At 58.2% G+C, this 17,153-nt stretch overlaps 5 protein-coding genes across 5 annotated transcripts; all 5 read right to left on the bottom strand.

Annotated features, from left to right (window-relative positions):
• Position 1: 1 nt before the first annotated feature.
• THITE_2111640 (uncharacterized protein) lies at positions 2-3,152 on the bottom strand. The gene is made up of 9 exons (XM_003651350.1): positions 3,000-3,152; positions 2,400-2,907; positions 2,203-2,325; positions 1,730-2,137; positions 1,594-1,661; positions 1,368-1,521; positions 1,249-1,306; positions 992-1,170; positions 2-927 (listed from the first exon to the last, which is right to left on the bottom strand). Exons 1-9 carry the CDS (start codon positions 3,077-3,079, stop codon positions 316-318), a joined length of 2,190 nt encoding a protein of 729 aa, XP_003651398.1. The 5' UTR covers positions 3,080-3,152; the 3' UTR covers positions 2-315.
• A 14-nt stretch (positions 3,153-3,166) lies between these two features.
• Positions 3,167-3,553, bottom strand: THITE_2111636 (uncharacterized protein). Its single transcript, XM_003651349.1, has one exon. It carries the CDS (start codon positions 3,544-3,546, stop codon positions 3,178-3,180), a length of 369 nt encoding a protein of 122 aa, XP_003651397.1. The 5' UTR covers positions 3,547-3,553; the 3' UTR covers positions 3,167-3,177.
• Positions 3,554-5,944: 2,391 nt separating this feature from the next.
• On the bottom strand, positions 5,945-9,037 carry THITE_2111635 (uncharacterized protein). Its single transcript, XM_003651348.1, has 6 exons — positions 8,904-9,037; positions 8,745-8,803; positions 6,699-8,678; positions 6,366-6,609; positions 6,196-6,304; positions 5,945-6,140 (listed from the first exon to the last, which is right to left on the bottom strand). Exons 1-6 carry the CDS (start codon positions 8,953-8,955, stop codon positions 5,951-5,953), a joined length of 2,634 nt encoding a protein of 877 aa, XP_003651396.1. The 5' UTR covers positions 8,956-9,037; the 3' UTR covers positions 5,945-5,950.
• Positions 9,038-10,565: 1,528 nt separating this feature from the next.
• THITE_2111629 (uncharacterized protein) lies at positions 10,566-13,367 on the bottom strand. Its single transcript, XM_003651347.1, has 4 exons — positions 13,000-13,367; positions 12,764-12,908; positions 11,121-12,698; positions 10,566-11,039 (listed from the first exon to the last, which is right to left on the bottom strand). The coding sequence occupies exons 1-4, from the start codon at positions 13,005-13,007 to the stop codon at positions 10,920-10,922; spliced, it is 1,851 nt and encodes a 616-aa protein (XP_003651395.1). The 5' UTR covers positions 13,008-13,367; the 3' UTR covers positions 10,566-10,919.
• A 1,112-nt stretch (positions 13,368-14,479) lies between these two features.
• On the bottom strand, positions 14,480-17,128 carry THITE_2111628 (uncharacterized protein). The gene has a single exon (XM_003651346.1). The coding sequence runs from the start codon at positions 16,582-16,584 to the stop codon at positions 14,866-14,868; it is 1,719 nt and encodes a 572-aa protein (XP_003651394.1). The 5' UTR covers positions 16,585-17,128; the 3' UTR covers positions 14,480-14,865.
• Between the last annotated feature and the right edge of the window lie 25 nt (positions 17,129-17,153).

The following is a 17,153-nucleotide window of genomic DNA, read 5'->3' as shown; positions in this document are numbered from 1 at the left end:
ATAGCTATCCGGAACAATCAAGTTGAAGCAGGGCAATCGTGCTCATCCTTTCCAGACAAGCAGGGAACAGCATCTTGAGCTACCTAGCTACCCTGCCGTAGTCATGGCAAGCAGAAACACTCAACCCTATTCCCTCATTCCTACAGCAAGCGTCAGCTCATATCCCACAAGTTATTTTGAACCCAACCCATCCGCCAAACCAAGCCAAGCAGGCGTCCATTAACTCCCCCTCAAAACTCCCAAGGACAGATAGACACACAGCAGAGCCTCCATTCAGCACAAACCGCACAGGAAAACAAAGGGAGCCGAAAAAGTTCAGTATCCATACATCGCATTCCCGCCGTCCGCCCAACCCTGCTGCATCCCCGGCGGCGGCACCCCGTCAGACATGTAGTAGCCCAGTTCGTGCTCGTACCCATCGTTCATTGCCAGCCCCGGCGGCGCGTAATATTGCGGCGGCGCCGGCACCGAGCTATGCGCGTCGTACGCCGGCCCCGGCGGCGGCCCTGCTGAAGGCGGGCTCGTAGTCCCCGGCCCGACCGGTGCGGTAGAGGCGGCTGCAGCAGCCGCAGCCGCAGCCGCAGCCGCAGCCGCAGCAGCTGCCGTCTGGTGCGTGTCGAAGGCCTCGATTAGTAGACCAAGTCCGTCCGTGGTCTGTCTTGGGCCGCCGGCGGTCGAAGGCGGTGGTGGTGGTGCCTGTCCGCCGGATGGAGCTTGGGACGGTGCCACAGATGGACGGAGGCCAGGCTCGGAATAGCCGGCCTGGCCGGCAAGCGGCTGTATGACGGAAAGCATGGGCACGTTGCCGCCGTCTTGCACCGGGGCGTCATTCTTTTCGTCTGGGGCTGGCGCGAGGATCCGCGGTTGGATCGGCTTCACTGGTGGGCGGCTGGATGTAGCTTGGAGGACATGCGGGATTGGCTCTTTCTAGACAAAGAGTTAGGTCCGATAGCACCAAACTACGCCTCGCCGGCGGGCCCAAGGTACTCACGCTATCGGCCATGCTGCCCTCCGCCCCAGCTGTCATGGAGTTGTGGGACTTGTAGAATCTCTCAAGGAGATCATACCATCGGGACGCCAGAGGCCAGATGCTCCTGCTCTCGGCGAGGATGTGGAGAATCCGCTCGACCATCATGGGCGAGTTGCGGGCGATGACTGGGTCAGGACAGACTGCGGGGGGAAGTGAGTATCCCATCCTCCGGACGGCGCTGTACCCTCTCCTTCAAGCAAAGCACGGACGAGACTTACTGTCTGGGAACTTGCACGGATAGCACGCCAATAGTCCACAGCTGTAGACACAAAACGCCTGCAGAGGCCACGTCAGCGTCCAGGAGCTCTTGCGCACGCTCCGGGTTGTCGGCACGCACCGCCATCTGTGCTCCAGGACCCTCATCCGGCGTCCGGTCAGCGTAGTGAGTTTCGATCTGCTCGTAGAGAGCGTTGACGTTCCAGAAGAGTTTGCGGGCCATGCCGGTCCAAAAAGTTGTCATCTCGGGGTCTGACCTGTCATGAGATATCATCCTACAGAGACCGCTGTCAGCTCAGTCGCCAACCCAGGGAGGACGGGAAGGAGGAGCTTGACGTGAACCCTACTCATGCAAGTACGCCTTTCGGATAACGATGTTGCAGAGACGTGTAATCATGGTAACCCCCAAATAGGCCTGCAGCCAATGTCAGCACGTACTCAGAGACCACCAGATAACAGCCCGCGAGGGACAACACGACATACCAGATCCTGGCCTTCTTGCTTGTAGCCCTTGAGAAGGAGGCTGCTCCAGCGGTAGTCGTTCGGCAGGCCGGCCTCCCATTCGGTAAGCCGTCTCTCCATCCGAGCGTACTCGCTGTTCGGCTCCCACGGCCGCGCGCTCTTGTTGTTGCTGACAGCTCGCCGATAGATGGCTCCCCAATAGTGATGCGCCTGAATAAGAGCAGCAAACAGGGATCTCCCATCGTCGGAAACCAGGGAGGGATTCTCCACGGCCGGAGGAGTGTCCTCAAGCGCCGCCCTCGAATGCGGTACTCGAGCATTGGCAAAGTCCTTCTCGTTGCTGGGGAGCAGTGCCGTGATGTCGCTAGCCGACAGCAAGACCGGCGACCGCGGACCCGAGTGCAGGTTGTCCTGACTGTGCAACATCCACTGCGCGTAGTGTCAGACTCAGGGCAGCCGGTTCCAGCTCTGCTCGCAAGCCAGAACATACATACCAGGGTCCTCCGGGCAGACTCGGCTCGGATAATGAGCTCTGGGGCAGGATGCGGCACCACGTACGTCTCCTCTCTGTGCAATTGCATCAGAGTTGCCATCCGCATCGCAATCGCCAAGTTGATCTGACCGCCCCTGTTAGCCCAAACTGCCAGCGCGCGGGGGCGCATCCCGCGTGAGGAGCCAAGCATGGGCGTACAGAACTCATGAGCTTCAATCCGCTTCCCTGCTGCGCGATGCTCAGCAGATAGAACGCCTGGCATCTCTCCAGCGTCGGTTCCTTGTACACCTCGTTCTGGGCCATCGCCGATGCACGCGCCATGAAGGTCTCCGAAGCCCTCACGGCAGTTCCATACCGCTCGACCAGCGCCGGCGTCAGCCGGGCCGAGACGCTAAGGATGCCGAGCAGGAAGAACACGCTGATGGACCGGTGTTGGGTCCGCAGGCGCTCGGCAAACTGCTGCTTCGGAATGAAGCCCAGCTGGAAGTAGTGACGCGTAAACTTGTTCACAGCCTGGATGATATCGGGCAACGGCGGCAGGAGGTCCCAGTCGTCGGCGGGGATTGCGGGCATTGACGGGGGAGCTGGGCCGTCCAGGGCGTCACGGCGGGCCTTGGCAGCATCCCGCTTCTTGCTCTTGTCAGCCCTCACTCGAGGGTGCCGGTACTCGCGGTCAAGGTCGGGCTGACCTCGAGCGGGGAAGACGCTTGGCGGTTGTGTGTGGCGTCAGCAAGCGCATGATGGAGATAGCATTGGGCGGGACAGCCCGATACCACCGGGGGCCGACGGTGTTCTCACCATTCGCTAGGGTCAAGACCGGCATCGATACAGGCCTGGCACGGCGATTTTCCTTTCTCGTGCAGACACTTGCTTCTCATACGGCGGCATCTGGGACTGCGCGTCAGGACAGACACCCTCTTGTATGGGACACGGAGACAAGTGCACAGGAGCGTGCACGGCAGCGGCCGGCAGCGAGCTACGAGAAACGACACAGAGATCCGGGCAATTGCTGAGCTAGACACCACACGAACCTTCGGCAGGCAATGGGGGCTCTCCGCCTGATGACCGGCGGCGGGGCCGCCTCGGGCTGGGGCTGTCCCGGGTTCACCTCTTGGATGCCATTCACACCGTTCACGTTGTCCAGGGGAGGCGCGGCCGTCGGCGCAGCGGGCGGGTCCGGCGGCGGGTCCATCTCGACGTCGATGTCCACGCCGGCGCTGCTGGCGCCGGCGAGACGGCTCGTCCCGGGGTCGGTCAAGCTGCCAGCGCGACGCAGCTGGGGTCCGCAAGCCCCGCTCTCTTTGTCGCCCTCGTCCGGATGCTGCGGAGTGCTGGCGAGCTTCATCGACCGTTTCCTGCCGCAAGAAACGGTCGCGGTGAAGTGGGGCTGAGGAACCTTGTATAGGCGTTGGTCGTTGCCGGCAGGGCAATCCACAACCAATCTGGGGCGGTCAATTGGCCAGGATGATTGAGGTGGAATTGACGGCAGGCGGGAATTTGCCGGCCGTGTGAGCGGCAAACCTGGAATGCTCCGCTGTCAGTTCTCAGGTCGCTCGGGCCAGAACCGCGCCTTGTGTCGTCAGGGCCTAGAACAGGGAACCATGGAATGTTCAGCGGACTTGCCTAGTGCTGAGCAGGCCGAGTCCAGCGCCGTCCAAAGTGTTTCGTGCTGGCGGAAAAAGCCGGGAATTAAGTGCCGCGGAAGAAAAAGCGTACATCGTCCTGTTCAAGCTCGAGGGGAGCATGTGGTATCCGGCGCCTCATCCCTCTAAAAAGCTATCACACTGTGCTGTGTAGACCGCCGACGGGTTGCACCCGCGGGGGGCTTCCAGGCTGCTCCGCCGCCTCCATTGACCGGCCGGCTCTCACGGCCCTTCGTCATTGCCATAATCGTTTGCCTGCCTCGCTCCGAGATCTGTCGTGACCCCCTAAGCTTCTCTCTGCGTCCCGACACGATGCTCCTGGCAGCACTCGATCACACGCTGACAGAGCTCATCCCCTCCGACTCCGAGAAACGAGCCTCCCGCAATCCGTGCAGATGTTGGAGCTCGCAGCGGCCCGGGGCTGCTGCCGGTTGGTTAGCCCAGTAACTATTCTGTGCAGAAGTGGGGTTTGCAAGACCCAAACCCACGTTCCAACCCCTGGCATGGCAGAGCTTGGTCTCCCACACCCGTGCGAATTGCGCACTGTGCAGCAGCCCCAGACCACCTATGGAATAACACTTACACACTGCTCTCCCAACACCTGACCGACAGCCGCTCTGGAAACTGGTGGTCTCATCACCAACTTTCTCCCCCCTGCCGTTTTTAACGTCATTGACAACATGCATGCCCACCTATCCCTCCGCAATGGCGCGAATCCCATCAACAACAGGAGCCAGCAGCGAGGAATCAATTTTCCAGCCTGAGCCGTACACGCACTGCAAACCCCCACGACGCCACGCCGGCTGCGCGCATCTGCCCTGCATGCAAAGAAATGCTCGTGTGTCTCGGGCAGTTGCATATTGCGGCAGGGCATTTGGCGCTCCGATATAGTGTAGTTGGGGTAACCGCGGGGCAGGACCTCCTTTTTCTCTCCAACCGCCGTGTCAACACCAGAGAGCGATGGGAGAGGAACGGGATCGTGTTACCTTCCCCGCCAACCCCCGCGCTCCTTCCCCCCCCCCCCCCCCCTCTCCACCCCTCTCTCAACTCCCTCCCGCTGCTCTCCGAGGCGTTGCGTACCTAGCCAGTCGAGCTCTCCCACCCGATTCGCGGGCCGGAAGGGAACAAACAGCAGAACTAATGAACCGCATGAACCACGGTCTCGCCAAACGGCCAAATTGCTGAATTGGATCGATGGGCAGGGGAGGGAGAGGAGGAGGGGGAGAGGCAAGGATGGGTAAAGGCAACATACAGAGGAGGTGAGTTAGGTACGGATAGGGAGTGTGAGACAACGATCGATAGACTGCCCGACATGCATCACATGAGAGAACGGGCTCCACTGCCCATAAGGAATAACTCCGCATGTTCTCTCTCCTGGCATCTCGAGTGAAGAAGTTAAACCCATTCTTGCATCCGTCACCGCGGCCATCTCCTGCTGCCGTGCATAGTTTCCCAGTCCTACCCCGGCCCGGATCCCAGATTCCTTGTTTACTTGAGCCAAGATCGCGCACACCGGCGCAGCCACCATCGCCCGCCTCCTTTTTAGGACCAACAGCCCGTTTCAGAAGTCTACATGATGGTGCGTTTGTCCCGATGCCTCTATATCTTAGAAGCATGGAACAGTACATGAAATCGCTCTATCATCGTCTCCATGAACCCCGTGTAAAGTGCGAGGGAGGAAAAAAACAATAATAAAGTAAAATACGAAGGGGGGGACATTGCCAGTAGCCGCAAGCACGTGTCGAATAGGTTGGGGGGGAAGGGGGGGGGAAGTGACGTTCTAAGGGTATGATGTCCGATGTAAGGGCCCATGGGATCTATATACACATTATCTGTGCATCTTAGGTGTTGGGTCATGTGTTGTGTTACGTCGTGCAGTGCCGTGCTGTGCTGTGCTGTGCCTCGCCGACGGACGGAGTCTTGCGGTCGTGTCGGGAAGGACGGGACGGACCGGGGAGGGTGCTTCTCCCGAGCTGCTCGCTGGAATCTCGAGGCGCTGGAGTCGACGCCGATGGCTGTCGAGGCCGGAGGGAGTAAGGGAACGGGGTTGGAGTCAGCGCCCTTCGCTCGGGACGAAAGTTCCATCCCTAGCTGAGCTTGTTATCTTCATGCCTGCTGCATGACAGTCTGTGTGCCACCAATCTGCCGCTTGACCTGCTCCCGAGCCCAGCGAGCAGTCTCAATGGTGCGAGACTGGAACTCCCGATTGGCCCGCGTCTCCTTAATCATTGCTGTTACCCAGTCTTGACGGAACGCGTCTGCCAGCTCACCGCTGGGATACGCGTCTGCGAGGTCACTGTTGCAAAGTTAGCCATCATGCAGATGTCGATCCAGAGACCGGTGCACCTCACCCAATAACACCCATCGAGGATCGCATCAGCGCCTCGCTGCGGTTGGAGTCATTGGCGATGCTGTTGAGCAGCTCGAAGATGGAGGCCACGTAAGGCTGGAGGATACCGGCTGTGACATAGCTGGTTAGCACATCTGCGAAGCCAAACCGGAGGAAGCAGGAGGCACATACTCTTGCCACTGCTCTTCATCGCGCCAATAATCCCGCCCCATGCATCCATGATACCCTCGCGCAGAGCGATCACATAATCGAACATTTCGTAGGAGCCATCGGCGCCAGCAGTGATGGTAGCAGCCTGTTGCAATACCTGGGCTACCACTGCAAGGTAGGTCTCGAAATGGCCGCCAATAGCGCTAGCTATATCGCCAAAGCATTGGAGGATGGCTGGCTTGAATTGGTTGGCAAGGGCAGTGCTCTGCAACCAAGATAAGGTTAGTAGTGATCCACCTATCCTGCGGACTCGCATTCGGGAAGGGGGGTGCGTGTGTTTGTGCGGTGACGAACCCTGAGATTACTCAAGAGATAGTTCATGAAGTTGTCGCAGTAGGGCTGGCTACGCTCTCCCATGGAGCGGGTAATGTCGCTGACAAGGCCGATAGCCATCGAGCAGAGACTCGGCTCTTCCTGGTTGGCCAGCGCATTGAAAAGGAACGGAGAGAAAGCTTCCATGTACTTGACAAATTCTTCCTCCATCGCATTCGCAAGGCTGCTGATGGCCGCAAAGACGGACTCGGGAACGCTTGATTTAGCGCCCACGGTGCTCAGGATCTGCAGCAGGATCTGCATGATTTTGTCTCCCTGCGGGGCAATCTCCTTGTCCAGCCGCTGAACGGTGGCCTGCAGCACAGCGCAGAGACTGGTTTGCATGTCCTCCAGGATAATCCTATCCTCAACACTGACAACCTGCTGTTGCAGAGGAAGCGTATCCTGCAAGCGTTGGAGGATGACGGTCGAGAGGTCGGCAATGGCGCTGAGGCTGTCGTTGGCGGCGCTCTGCACGAACACGTTGAGAACCTCGTATGCCGCAGTGCGCGCGGCAGGATCGCCGTCCATCCTGCCCGTCACCGCCAGCAGGTTGGCAACGCTCTGGTTGAAATGCGGCGTCAGGGGATTCTGGGCGGCGCCCACGTCACCGGCAAACCGCTCGGCCAGGTTCATCAGCGCCCAGCAACACGACGCCGCCATCTTGGGGTTGTTCATGAGTCCGTTGAAGAGTGAACGAATCAAGGGCTCGAGGTGCTCGTTCGGGTCGATGGCTTCTGAGCAGGCCTCGGTGATCCGGCCCAGCGCGTAGGCGGTAGAGTCACGGACGTGGATGGAAGGATCCTCCATCATACCGATCAGAGGCTGCATGCCCGATTTCACGATAGGTTCCAGCACCTTCTCCTCGGGCCCGTCCATGATAGCCCCAAAAGCAGACACGGCCGCGTCCCGATTGTGCCAATCCTCGTGACGGAGGTTGGCCTCGACGAACTGGATGACGGGCGGGATGATGGCCGCGCCGACTGCCTGAGCGTAAAGCTGAAGGCACTGATAAGCGGCGCGCGAAATGTTGTATTCATCGTCTGCCGCATCCTCGTCCTGCTTGGTTAGGAGACCGAGAAGGACCGGAACGACTTCGTTGGTTGCGACGCGGGCAAAGTTGAAGAACGGCCGCATCTGCTCGGAACTCTCGACCTGGGCGTTGTCGTCCTCGATGGCAATTTCTTCCTCGCAGACGGTGCTCCAGAACTCAACCGCAAGCTTGGCAACGTCCTCGTCCGCGTTCTTCATGCCCAAGATGGTGAGGCCAAACAGGGCCTTCTCCATGTAGAACCTCATGTTCTCGTAATAAAGGGCCATGATGCGGTTCAGGCAGCCAAACGCGCCCTGCTGTATCCGGGAATCCTCGGCTTGCGTAGCCTCGCAGACAACCTGCATGATGTAGTTGCGTTCACCCTCATGTTTGAAGTTGTTGCCCACGAACTCGAGAGAATCGCCGAGGGCAGTGATGGCAGCGAGGCGGACTTCGTTGTTCGGCTCCTCCTTGCGCGCACCTTGCACAACGGCGGTCAAGATGGCGTTGGAGTGGCTAACAAGGCTGTTTCTCAAATCCGTATCCTGGCTCTCGCAGATGAAGCCGATCGCAGTCAAGGAAGCTTGCTTTTGGTGTTGGGTGCCTTCGCTCACGTTCCGTACCAGCGCGTGCATGAGCTCGGGCCATTGATTCCGCGGTAGCTCGATCGCAGCGATTGCGGCAACGACCTGGGCGGTTGCCTGTCCGGCCTGGGTATTTGTGGAGGAAAGCGTCTGCAGAGCGAGCTCCTTGACGCGCGTCTTGGTCTCTTGGTCGGTTTGGTTGAGCCATTTTGCTTGTAGCGCGGCTTGCCTGGCAAACTCGCGCGCTGTGAAGGCGTTCTTCAGCGCAATACCGGCCGCTGCTCGAATGTGACCCTCGGCGCTCTCATTTGCCAGCGCTTGGACGAGTGTCGAGAGGTATTGGGACTGCAATGCACGTTGTTGTCAGTAAGGCGAACTTGTCAACATGGCAACACGCGAAAACGAGCTCACAAAGTTGGTTTCGGCGGCAAGGGTAAGTTGCTGCTCGGCCGCGTTTCGCAGAGTCGCGTCTGGGAAGCAGTCAGAGAGGGGTCCGTCACGGTTGCGAGAGGGTCCGGCGCGATTTGTGCGGCACGCAGCAAACTAGAGCCGGCGTGCATGCATACTGACCGGGACTCAGCGAGTTTGTGAGGACAGTGTTGATGTCTGGTGCGCCTTCCATGGTTGCGGTCCGACAACTAGGGCCAGAGGTTGAGATGGTGAGAAGCGGGGGCGGCGAAATGTGAGAGGAACCTGGAAGCGTTGCCAGGGAGAAGGGCGAGGTCTTTCGCAGCTAGAAAGTTTGCGCAGAACCCAGGCGGGGGCCCGTGGGATCCACAGGGTTAACTATCGCTCCAAACAAGCCTTGTACTTGTGAAAGGTGCAGGCCAGCGAAACACGCCAAGGTGGCCCGCAGTCTTTGAACAGAGGAAGGCCACCGAGTGGCAGACCGTCTTTGGTGATGGTGTGAGAGAGGTTCGGGAGGTGCTGAAGTCTGAGGAGTTGCGGGTCTGTTTTTGTTCGAAAGTTTTTGTTGTCAACAATCGTTCAAAGCAGCTCCCGGTTCGTCGAAGGCGGGTGGGATGCCGCCTATCGCGCAGGAGCGCCGCCGAACTCAGGCCAAGTATCACAGTAATGGACCTACCTGCCAGGTAGAAGTTAGGGGGCTTCTGCGTCGCCAGAATAGAAGGAAATGGCGGAACAAAAGAACGTGACGAACGAGATTGGCCGTCGACAATGGTCTGAAGGGTGCAGGAGAAGAGATCTTCTGCCGGCTTTGAGGAAGTGACGAAGGCTGAATTGAAGGAAATGATGCGGAGTTGACGAGGCACCAAGTCCAACATCAACCGTTGGCAGGCAGCCCAGTTGCCTCCCAAGTGTCAGTGAGAAGCTGCAGCGCCCGACTCCTACACTAATGTGAGGGGATCCACACTGTGTGATTGGCTCCAGCTCGGCTTCAAAAACTCGCAGCCGACAATAAAACACAGTGCGAGCCTTTGACAGAAGGGCTCATAGGGCTGCGCAGCGTAGGCAGGAAGAAACGCGGGGAACCTTGGAAGGGGACTTTTTGGCCCATGGCGAGCAATTGAGCTCGCAAGCCACCCTGGAACCAAGGAAGTACCTAATATCCCTGAAAGCTCCAGAGTTTCAGGGCTCATTGCTGTTTGCTTGCGACAAAGATTCCTACTCTCTTGCGTCAGAGCATTTCCTGGTATGTAGGTAATTTAATTACCTAGTCGCGAAAGGCATCGATTTCCGGGCACACTCTTCCGTTTGACACTTCATCGACCCATCTCCAGCGTGACACAGGGACTTGAATTTGACTCCCTGACTACCAGGTACCTAAGGTAAGGTAGGAGCAACTTCGACACCGCCTGCTGCTCTCCCCGGCTGTGGGGTCTGAGCATCGAACCAGAGCGCTAGGCGTCTGCTTGACCGCCGCCGTCTTGAGCAACTCAGCACCTTGTTGGAGGGCCGTTTTGCAGCAGCATCTTCGATGTAACCCTCAACAAAGATGGACCCCTGTTTGTTCAGACTTTCCACTGTGGAGGTTCTGGCCCTATGGATAGTGGATGACTCCCTGTCCACACTACACCGTTTGTTGTGGAACTGGTGAGAGATGTTGACTCCCACTGACAAACTCGAAGCAGTCGTGTCGCTACACGGGAATGCGCTAACCCCTAGTCGTACCTAAGGTACCGACCTGGGACTAGAGGTAAGGTAGGTTAAGTCGGGTACGTCAGTACGCTGCCCCGTTTGCCAGATCCGGCTCACATACGGAGTACGGAATACTCCGCTGCGAACCGTGGACGCGCAGTACAAGGTGGAGAACGTTGCACAGCAGCTCAGCTCAGTGAAAGCGCAGCTCCAGGTTTTTTTGCCCCGTTTCCGTCAATTGCATCTGGAACCAACAGAGTGTGTCTTTGGTTTCCTTGTCACATCCCACGCAATTGCAAAAGAGAAGAAAAAAGCAAGTTCCGGCCGAAATGGCCAATTACCGACTTTTTTTTGGGGGGGGGGGTCCTACTAAGCAAGACTCTCCTAACAAAACGGACAGACACATAGACAAGTTCTCTCCTCAAATGCGAGATATCTCAGCATAGTTTTGGGGGTAGATCTTCGGACGCATGGATGGTACAATCAGATCTACATCTCGTCTGCCTTTTCTTCGAGGGCGTTGATGATGTCCGGGACCTTCGCGGACCCGTTGGCACCATCGACCGTGTCTTTCGAGACAACGGAGCTTCCCCGTATGCTAGGGGGGAACTATATCGGTGGCAAAGTCCTAACGTCAGTCCCAGTTCTCATGGGGTGATACGTGCGGGGGAACCCGCGCCGAGAACTTACGTTGCTAGCAGCGCTGAGCAGAGCAAGCAGGGAGCTCTGGACCACATCCTCGTGGATGCCCACGCCCCAAACCTTCTCCTTCGCGCCGGCCGCAGTGCACTCAATGTACGTCGCAGCCTTGACATCACGGCCCCTGCCGACCGCATGCTCCTTGTAGTCCTGTACGTCGAGGTCAATACCCACCGTCCGGAGGGCATTGGCCAGGCTGGAAATCGGGCCGGTCCCGCGGCCACGAAGAGTGTATTCTTTGCCATCAATCGAAATGACGCCCTCAAACACTCTCCTGAGGTTCGTGGTGTCCTGGGTCTTGCCCGGTTCAGGAGGTGTTGGCGAAGACGAGCGGTCGGGTGAGATGGTGTAGTCGACCATGGTGAAGCGCGGATTCTGGGTGAGGGAGTACGTATGCTGGAACAACTCTGTGATCTCGGTCGGGAGGAGTTCCCGGCCCTTCCTCTCCGCCATTTCCTGGACCACTTTGGCGAAGGAAACTTGCAGGCCACGCGGCAGGTCGAGGTGCAGATGCTGCTGGATGATCCAGGCAGCGCCGCCCTTGCCGCTCTGCGAGTTGACTCGGATGACGGCCTGGTAGTCCCTGCCGATGTCCTTCGGATCCAGAGGAAGGTAGGGAATCTGCCAATAGTCATCGTACTGCTTGCCCTCCTTCTCACGTAACTGGAAGCCCTTCTTGATAGCGTCCTGGTGCGAGCCGCTGAAGGCACACACCACCAGGGAACCGCCGTACGGCGCACGCGGGTGCACTTCGATCTTGTTGCATTGTTCCACTACCCTGATGACCCTGTTGAGGTCCGAAAAGTCAATGTTCGGCGAGATGCCTTGCGTATAAAGGTTCAAGGCGAGGGTGACGAGGTCGACGTTGCCGGTCCGCTCTCCGTTGCCGAAGAGGCAGCCCTCAACTCTGTCGGCGCCAGCCATCTGGGCGAGCTCAGCGGCAGCTACGGCGCAACCACGGTCATTGTGCGGGTGGAGAGAAACGCAAATCTTCTCACGCTCGCTGATGTTCCGGCAAAAATACTCGATCTGGTCGGCGTAGACGTTCGGCGTCGACATCTCGACAGTAGCCGGGAGGTTGAAGATGATGGGGTTCTCGGTCGTGGGCTCCCATGCCTTCTTCACCGCCTCGCAAATCCGCACAACGAACTCGGGGCTGGTGTCGGAGAAGGTTTCCGGGCTGAACTCGAATGCCCACTCCGTGCCTGACTGGGAGGGGTCGTCCTTGGTCAGAGATCGGACCAGGGCGGTGCACCTGCTCGCCAGCTCGACGCTCTCATCCTCCGTAAAGCCGAAGACGACCCGGCGGAAACATTCGCTAGTGGCGAGGTAGATGTGGACTATGGCCTTCTTTGCACCCTTCAGAGACTCCACGGTGCGCCTGATGAGGTCTTCTCTGCAGGGCGACAGGACCTGGAGCCAGACATCGTCGGGTACCGCTCCCGGAGTCTCGATCAGGCGTCTGGTGAAGTCGTAATCGGTCTGCGACGCTGAGGGGAATGAGACTTCAATCTCTTTATAGCCGAGCTCGCACAACATGTGAAAGTATTCCCACTTCTGGTCTCCATTCTGCAGAGGCAGAGAGTCAGCCGGTTGCTTGGAGCAGCACAACAAAGGTCAGATGGGTGACTCACCATGGGGTCAACCAAGCTTTGGTTGCCATCGCGGAGGTCAGTTGCCAGCCACCGAGGGGCCTTGTCGATCGTCTTGCTCGGCCATTGGCGGTCCGGGAGGTTGAGAGGCGGAAACCTCTTGTACTTTTTGGAAGGATCTTTGAGCCTGGAACAAGCGGGCGTCAGTTTTTCTTAGCTTCACATGGACTCCATGGGACAAGCACAGCGCTGCGCTGTTGGATGGTGTATGAGCCTACATCGGCATTTTGGCTGATGGCGGGGTCCTCTGATGATCCCAGATGCACGACTTAGCGAATCCTAAAGAGAGCGAGGGCTCTTCCTGGGTTGAGCGTTAGTCCTCGGCAGCGCGCAAGACGTCTCCGGATTGCAATGTGGGCCGTGGTTTTGTTTGTTTCCAGGTCGGTTGCGGGTTGTTGACTGGCACGAAAGGTGAACAAGAACCCTGAGTCATAGGGCGTGATGGAGCAAGGTCTTTTCGAGGCGAGTCCCCATCCTCCCCCCGGCCTGCGAAATGAAAAACCAATTCCAGGTTCCGGGCTTAGTGAATTTGCCCCACCATCTCAAACCCATTCTTGTTTCCGCCACCAGAGACTGCTCCGCGAAACTTGGTCGGAGGAAGGGCATGTGTCGAAGCGACAAAGATGCGCCGAGGCTGCATGGCGGGGTAGCCCACACCCCCTCCTCAGCTTTCCCACTGGCCGACATACAGGTACGGGCATTTATTTGCCTGTCACATCTCTGCCTTCCAGGTTGTCTCCAGGCTTTTTAGCTGAAACAACTTCCTTGAAATTGATGGTCCATCATCCCCTACTGTGGACATACCAACTCGAGAGCCCTCTCAATCCAGAGTTACATGGTCTCTCTGACATGCTGACTCGGACAAACTGCGGTGGCTGCGAGACCCAATGGAGGGGTTACTCCCCCCTGGCAGCCCCGGCAGTGGAGAAGTGCAGAGGTCCACTCACTAGGAGAACAGGGACCCTTTCCCACCGAACATCGGAAGCCAGTCCTCGATCTGTCGCACAGGCCCTGTAACTGCACAGTCGGCCGAATGCAGCTGCAAGATGCCATGTTCAGGTCATTTTGCGGGGGATGTGCAGGATAAGCAGCATGCCACTACTATGCAGTAAGGTAATCCAAAATCTCCAAGCATTTCGATTGACCTACCAACCCTATGGCTTGCGAATGGCTGTACCACTACCTAGGCAGTTAGACGGAGGACTCATCCAAGCACGAGTGCTTCCTGGGGATCTCGTTGTTCTTCTGGTCTTGAGAAGCTGGAATTCTCCTGTGCACTTCTATTGGACTACAACACAGGCGGCGGGGATGCTGGAGCCGGCCGAGTTCTCTCCGGGATCCACGGGGCCGTGACGGGCTTGCCGGACAAGAGAAAGGACGTCGGAGACGCTGACGGTCCCGTACGCGTATCGGACTGGAAGCTCTTCTGGTTCTGTAAACTGGTGCTTCGTAGATAGAGCTCCTTAAACCCGAGCTCCTTAAACCCTCCTCCTCTCCTTGACGAGATAGTCGGAGAACGCAACCTACAACTCAGTGAATATATGCAATCCAGTCCGGCGGGCACTGACAATCAATCATGTCGACTACAATTGTCTACAGTCAATCCCAACAGATAGAGAACCTGGCTGATAGAGAAAATGAGACGTTTGACTTCACTTAAGGGCTCTCACGAGAACAGTCTGTGAGCAGATCACGTCCCCAGGCATGAGTGTTAGTACGGGAATACAATTGGTTCCGTGGAACAAGACCTTAAATCTAACTATTGTGACTCAACTCGCTCGAGAGGACTTACAGACATGGCCCTGTCATGTTCGCGGCGGGGCCTATGCGGCCCTTCAACGTCCACATCTGGTTTGACACACCCCTCTTACGCAGAACAAGAAATAAAATAACTATCTGATGTAGGTCAAACAAACTCTCCGACTCGTTGTCGCTGTGAGAGGACGGCCAACCCGGAAACGTAAACGCTGGCATGCCTTCGCATAATTTACATGGCTTGGGTATCGTCGCCACCGGGTACAATATGTATCCAACTCCTGAATTTTATCTCCTTTTCCTTTTCGTTTCCTTCTTCTGGGCGGTCATCACCAGGTAAAGCTCTCCTCCACGAAGTCTACCACGGTACCATGACCCTGCACCTTGCGCACCGCATCCCGCACATCATCGGCCAACCCGCCCGGCCCGCAGACCGAGACACACATGGCGCCCATCTGCTCGCAGACCTCCTTGGCCAGCAGCATGGGGATGTTCGGCCGGCCGGGGAACATCTGTACCGTCGTCGAGTTGGAGATCACCTGGCTGGCGGCCTTGGGCCGCGTGACGAACAGCCGGACCTGCAGCACCTGCTTGCGGTTGGGCAAGCGGAGGATCTTGTCCATCCAAGGGCGCACCCACTCGAGCACCTCGTAGTCGCGGACGATCCAGACGAGCATGAGGCGCCGCGTCGCGGACGTGCCGGCGTTGTAGCCGTCGATCAAGTGGCGCAGGTAGCTGATCTGGTGCGTGATGCCTGTCGCACCGGCGATGAGCACCACGTGCCCGTAGCTGTCCATGCTGTGGTGGCCGGCGTAGGGGCCCTCGAACGCGGCGCGCATCGAAACGGCGCGGCCTTGGGACTGGCGCGACGCGTTGTGCAGTCTGCGAGTGAAGCCCGTGTGCGCGCCGATGATGAAGGTCACGGACGTGCCGACGGGTTTCCTGGCGGGCTCGATGTCTTCTTTCTCGGTGATCGGGAGGACCGGCTCGCTGCCGTAGGAGTGTTCGAACCACGCGATGGAAAACGGATGGCTTTCCCAGCATCTCAGGCCTCCGAACCGGAGGTAGGCGTGCTGGCCGGGTTTGACGTCGACGAAGCGGGGAAGATGCATCGTCACGCGGCAGGCCTCGCCCGGCATGGGTTCCACGATGGCCTCGGTGAAGCCGCGGCTTGACCAGTTGGCGTAGGCCAGGCGGATCATGCGTGCGGCTCTCTCGGCCAGCCACAGCGTCAAGATGGCCAGAATCCAGGGGGTCTGCGGGAGACCTCCGGGCACCGCCGCCGAGGTGCAATGGACCCACGTGCAGATGAAACTGATCAAGGCCAGGATAATGTGGGTGTTGAGAAAGGTCTCGTAGAAGGCATGGCGCAGCGGACTGAACGCGGAAATCAGGATGATGACCATCGCAACCGCGCCCACGGTGCCGGAGGTGATGAATCGGTCGTGGAGGATCCTATGCTGCACACCTGCCCATCCATCATCGGCGACTTGCACAATCGCCCAGGCGACAAAATGAATGATCACTTCGACGATGGCGACGCGGCCCATCCAGCGGTGCAGCAGATTGTACGTGTCGAAGCTGACGTTGAGCAGCCGGATCAGGGGGTTGTTGCGTCCTGCGAAGATGATGAGGGGAACCATGCTCACGACCGCGAGCGTGCCCGAGCGACCGCGGAGCTCCGCGCACAGCGCGTACCTGTTCGCATTTTTCCAGTCGAGAACGAACAAGTAGGCCAGGTTACTTGCCAGGTAGCCCAACAGGAGGAGAGCGTGGAGTCGGGACGGGAGGGTCCCCATATTGGCGACACTGGAAAGACGGATCTCCCGGTTGTGCCGCTTCTTCCACAATGGGGCGTAGATGAGGTTCCTCTTCAAGCCGGGCATCCAGTCCCAGTGCTCCATTTTCCAATATGTTTGCTTGTCTCCCGACAACGCCATGGCGTTGACGAGCCGCAGTTTCGCCCATGCTAGCTCGAGTATCCTGATCAGCAACATCAGGAGTCCAACAGCACCCAGACTCCACCATAAAAGATGCGTGAAGAGCATGTTGTTCGGCTGGTTGACGCCGCTGAGGCCGGTGTTGTAAGGGGAGATGGTGGAGCTTGGAATGGAGGCGGTAGTTTGCGACCCTGCTGTCGCCGTTGATGCCGCAATCCGCGGCTGTAGTAGTGTCGTCGGCGTCGTAAGTCCCGCGCCTGGAAGCCCATGGCGATGGAGGTCCATCGTGGACCGCGGGATCGAGAAGGCGGTGCCCGATGACTGAGAGTCGAAATAAAGGGTTTCAACAGCGCAACCACTGGGAGGGGATGTCGTTGTGCGAGTGAGCGATTGCGAAAGCTTCACTTTCGGAACCAAAGAGTGTTTTTTAAGGAGCTTCCCGTGCGATTGTGGGGTGTCCCGGGTGGGAGGGGACGAGTGTTATTGAAGTCTGCGGAAAGCGAGCATTCCCATTGTGCAACTGAACAATGAGGCAGGCGGGAACAAAGCGAATCCACCGATTGTGTTCTTCCGACCTTAGCCAACAACTTGTGCTGGCGGATGAACAAGTCAGTCCCCCCAAGCGGGCTGACAAGGCGGAATAAAGAGCTTGCCGGTATGTTGCGGAAATTGATCGG

Source organism: Thermothielavioides terrestris, chromosome 2 (genome assembly GCF_000226115.1).
Source record: "Thermothielavioides terrestris NRRL 8126 chromosome 2, complete sequence".
NCBI lineage: Eukaryota > Fungi > Ascomycota > Sordariomycetes > Sordariales > Chaetomiaceae > Thermothielavioides > Thermothielavioides terrestris.
This window is presented reverse-complemented; position numbering and strand designations above follow the sequence as displayed.

Coding starts and splice junctions, on each gene's coding strand:
- THITE_2111640 (XM_003651350.1), bottom strand. CDS start 3,079: ATGAGAAGCAAGTGTCTGCACGAGAAAGGAAAATCGCCGTGCCAGGCC. Junction 2,326..2,399: donor GATTGAAGCTCATGAGTTCT/GTACGCCCATGC, acceptor AGGGGCGGTCAG/ATCAACTTGGCGATTGCGAT. Junction 928..991: donor AGGGCAGCATGGCCGATAGC/GTGAGTACCTTG, acceptor CTCTTTGTCTAG/AAAGAGCCAATCCCGCATGT.
- THITE_2111629 (XM_003651347.1), bottom strand. Junction 12,699..12,763: donor AAAGCTTGGTTGACCCCATG/GTGAGTCACCCA, acceptor CTGCCTCTGCAG/AATGGAGACCAGAAGTGGGA. Junction 11,040..11,120: donor TGCTCAGCGCTGCTAGCAAC/GTAAGTTCTCGG, acceptor CCACCGATATAG/TTCCCCCCTAGCATACGGGG.
- THITE_2111635 (XM_003651348.1), bottom strand. CDS start 8,955: ATGGAAGGCGCACCAGACATCAACACTGTCCTCACAAACTCGCTGAGT. Junction 8,804..8,903: donor CACAAACTCGCTGAGTCCCG/GTCAGTATGCAT, acceptor ACTGCTTCCCAG/ACGCGACTCTGCGAAACGCG. Junction 6,305..6,365: donor GATGAAGAGCAGTGGCAAGA/GTATGTGCCTCC, acceptor GCTATGTCACAG/CCGGTATCCTCCAGCCTTAC.
- THITE_2111636 (XM_003651349.1), bottom strand. CDS start 3,546: ATGAAGCTCGCCAGCACTCCGCAGCATCCGGACGAGGGCGACAAAGAG.
- THITE_2111628 (XM_003651346.1), bottom strand. CDS start 16,584: ATGCTCTTCACGCATCTTTTATGGTGGAGTCTGGGTGCTGTTGGACTC.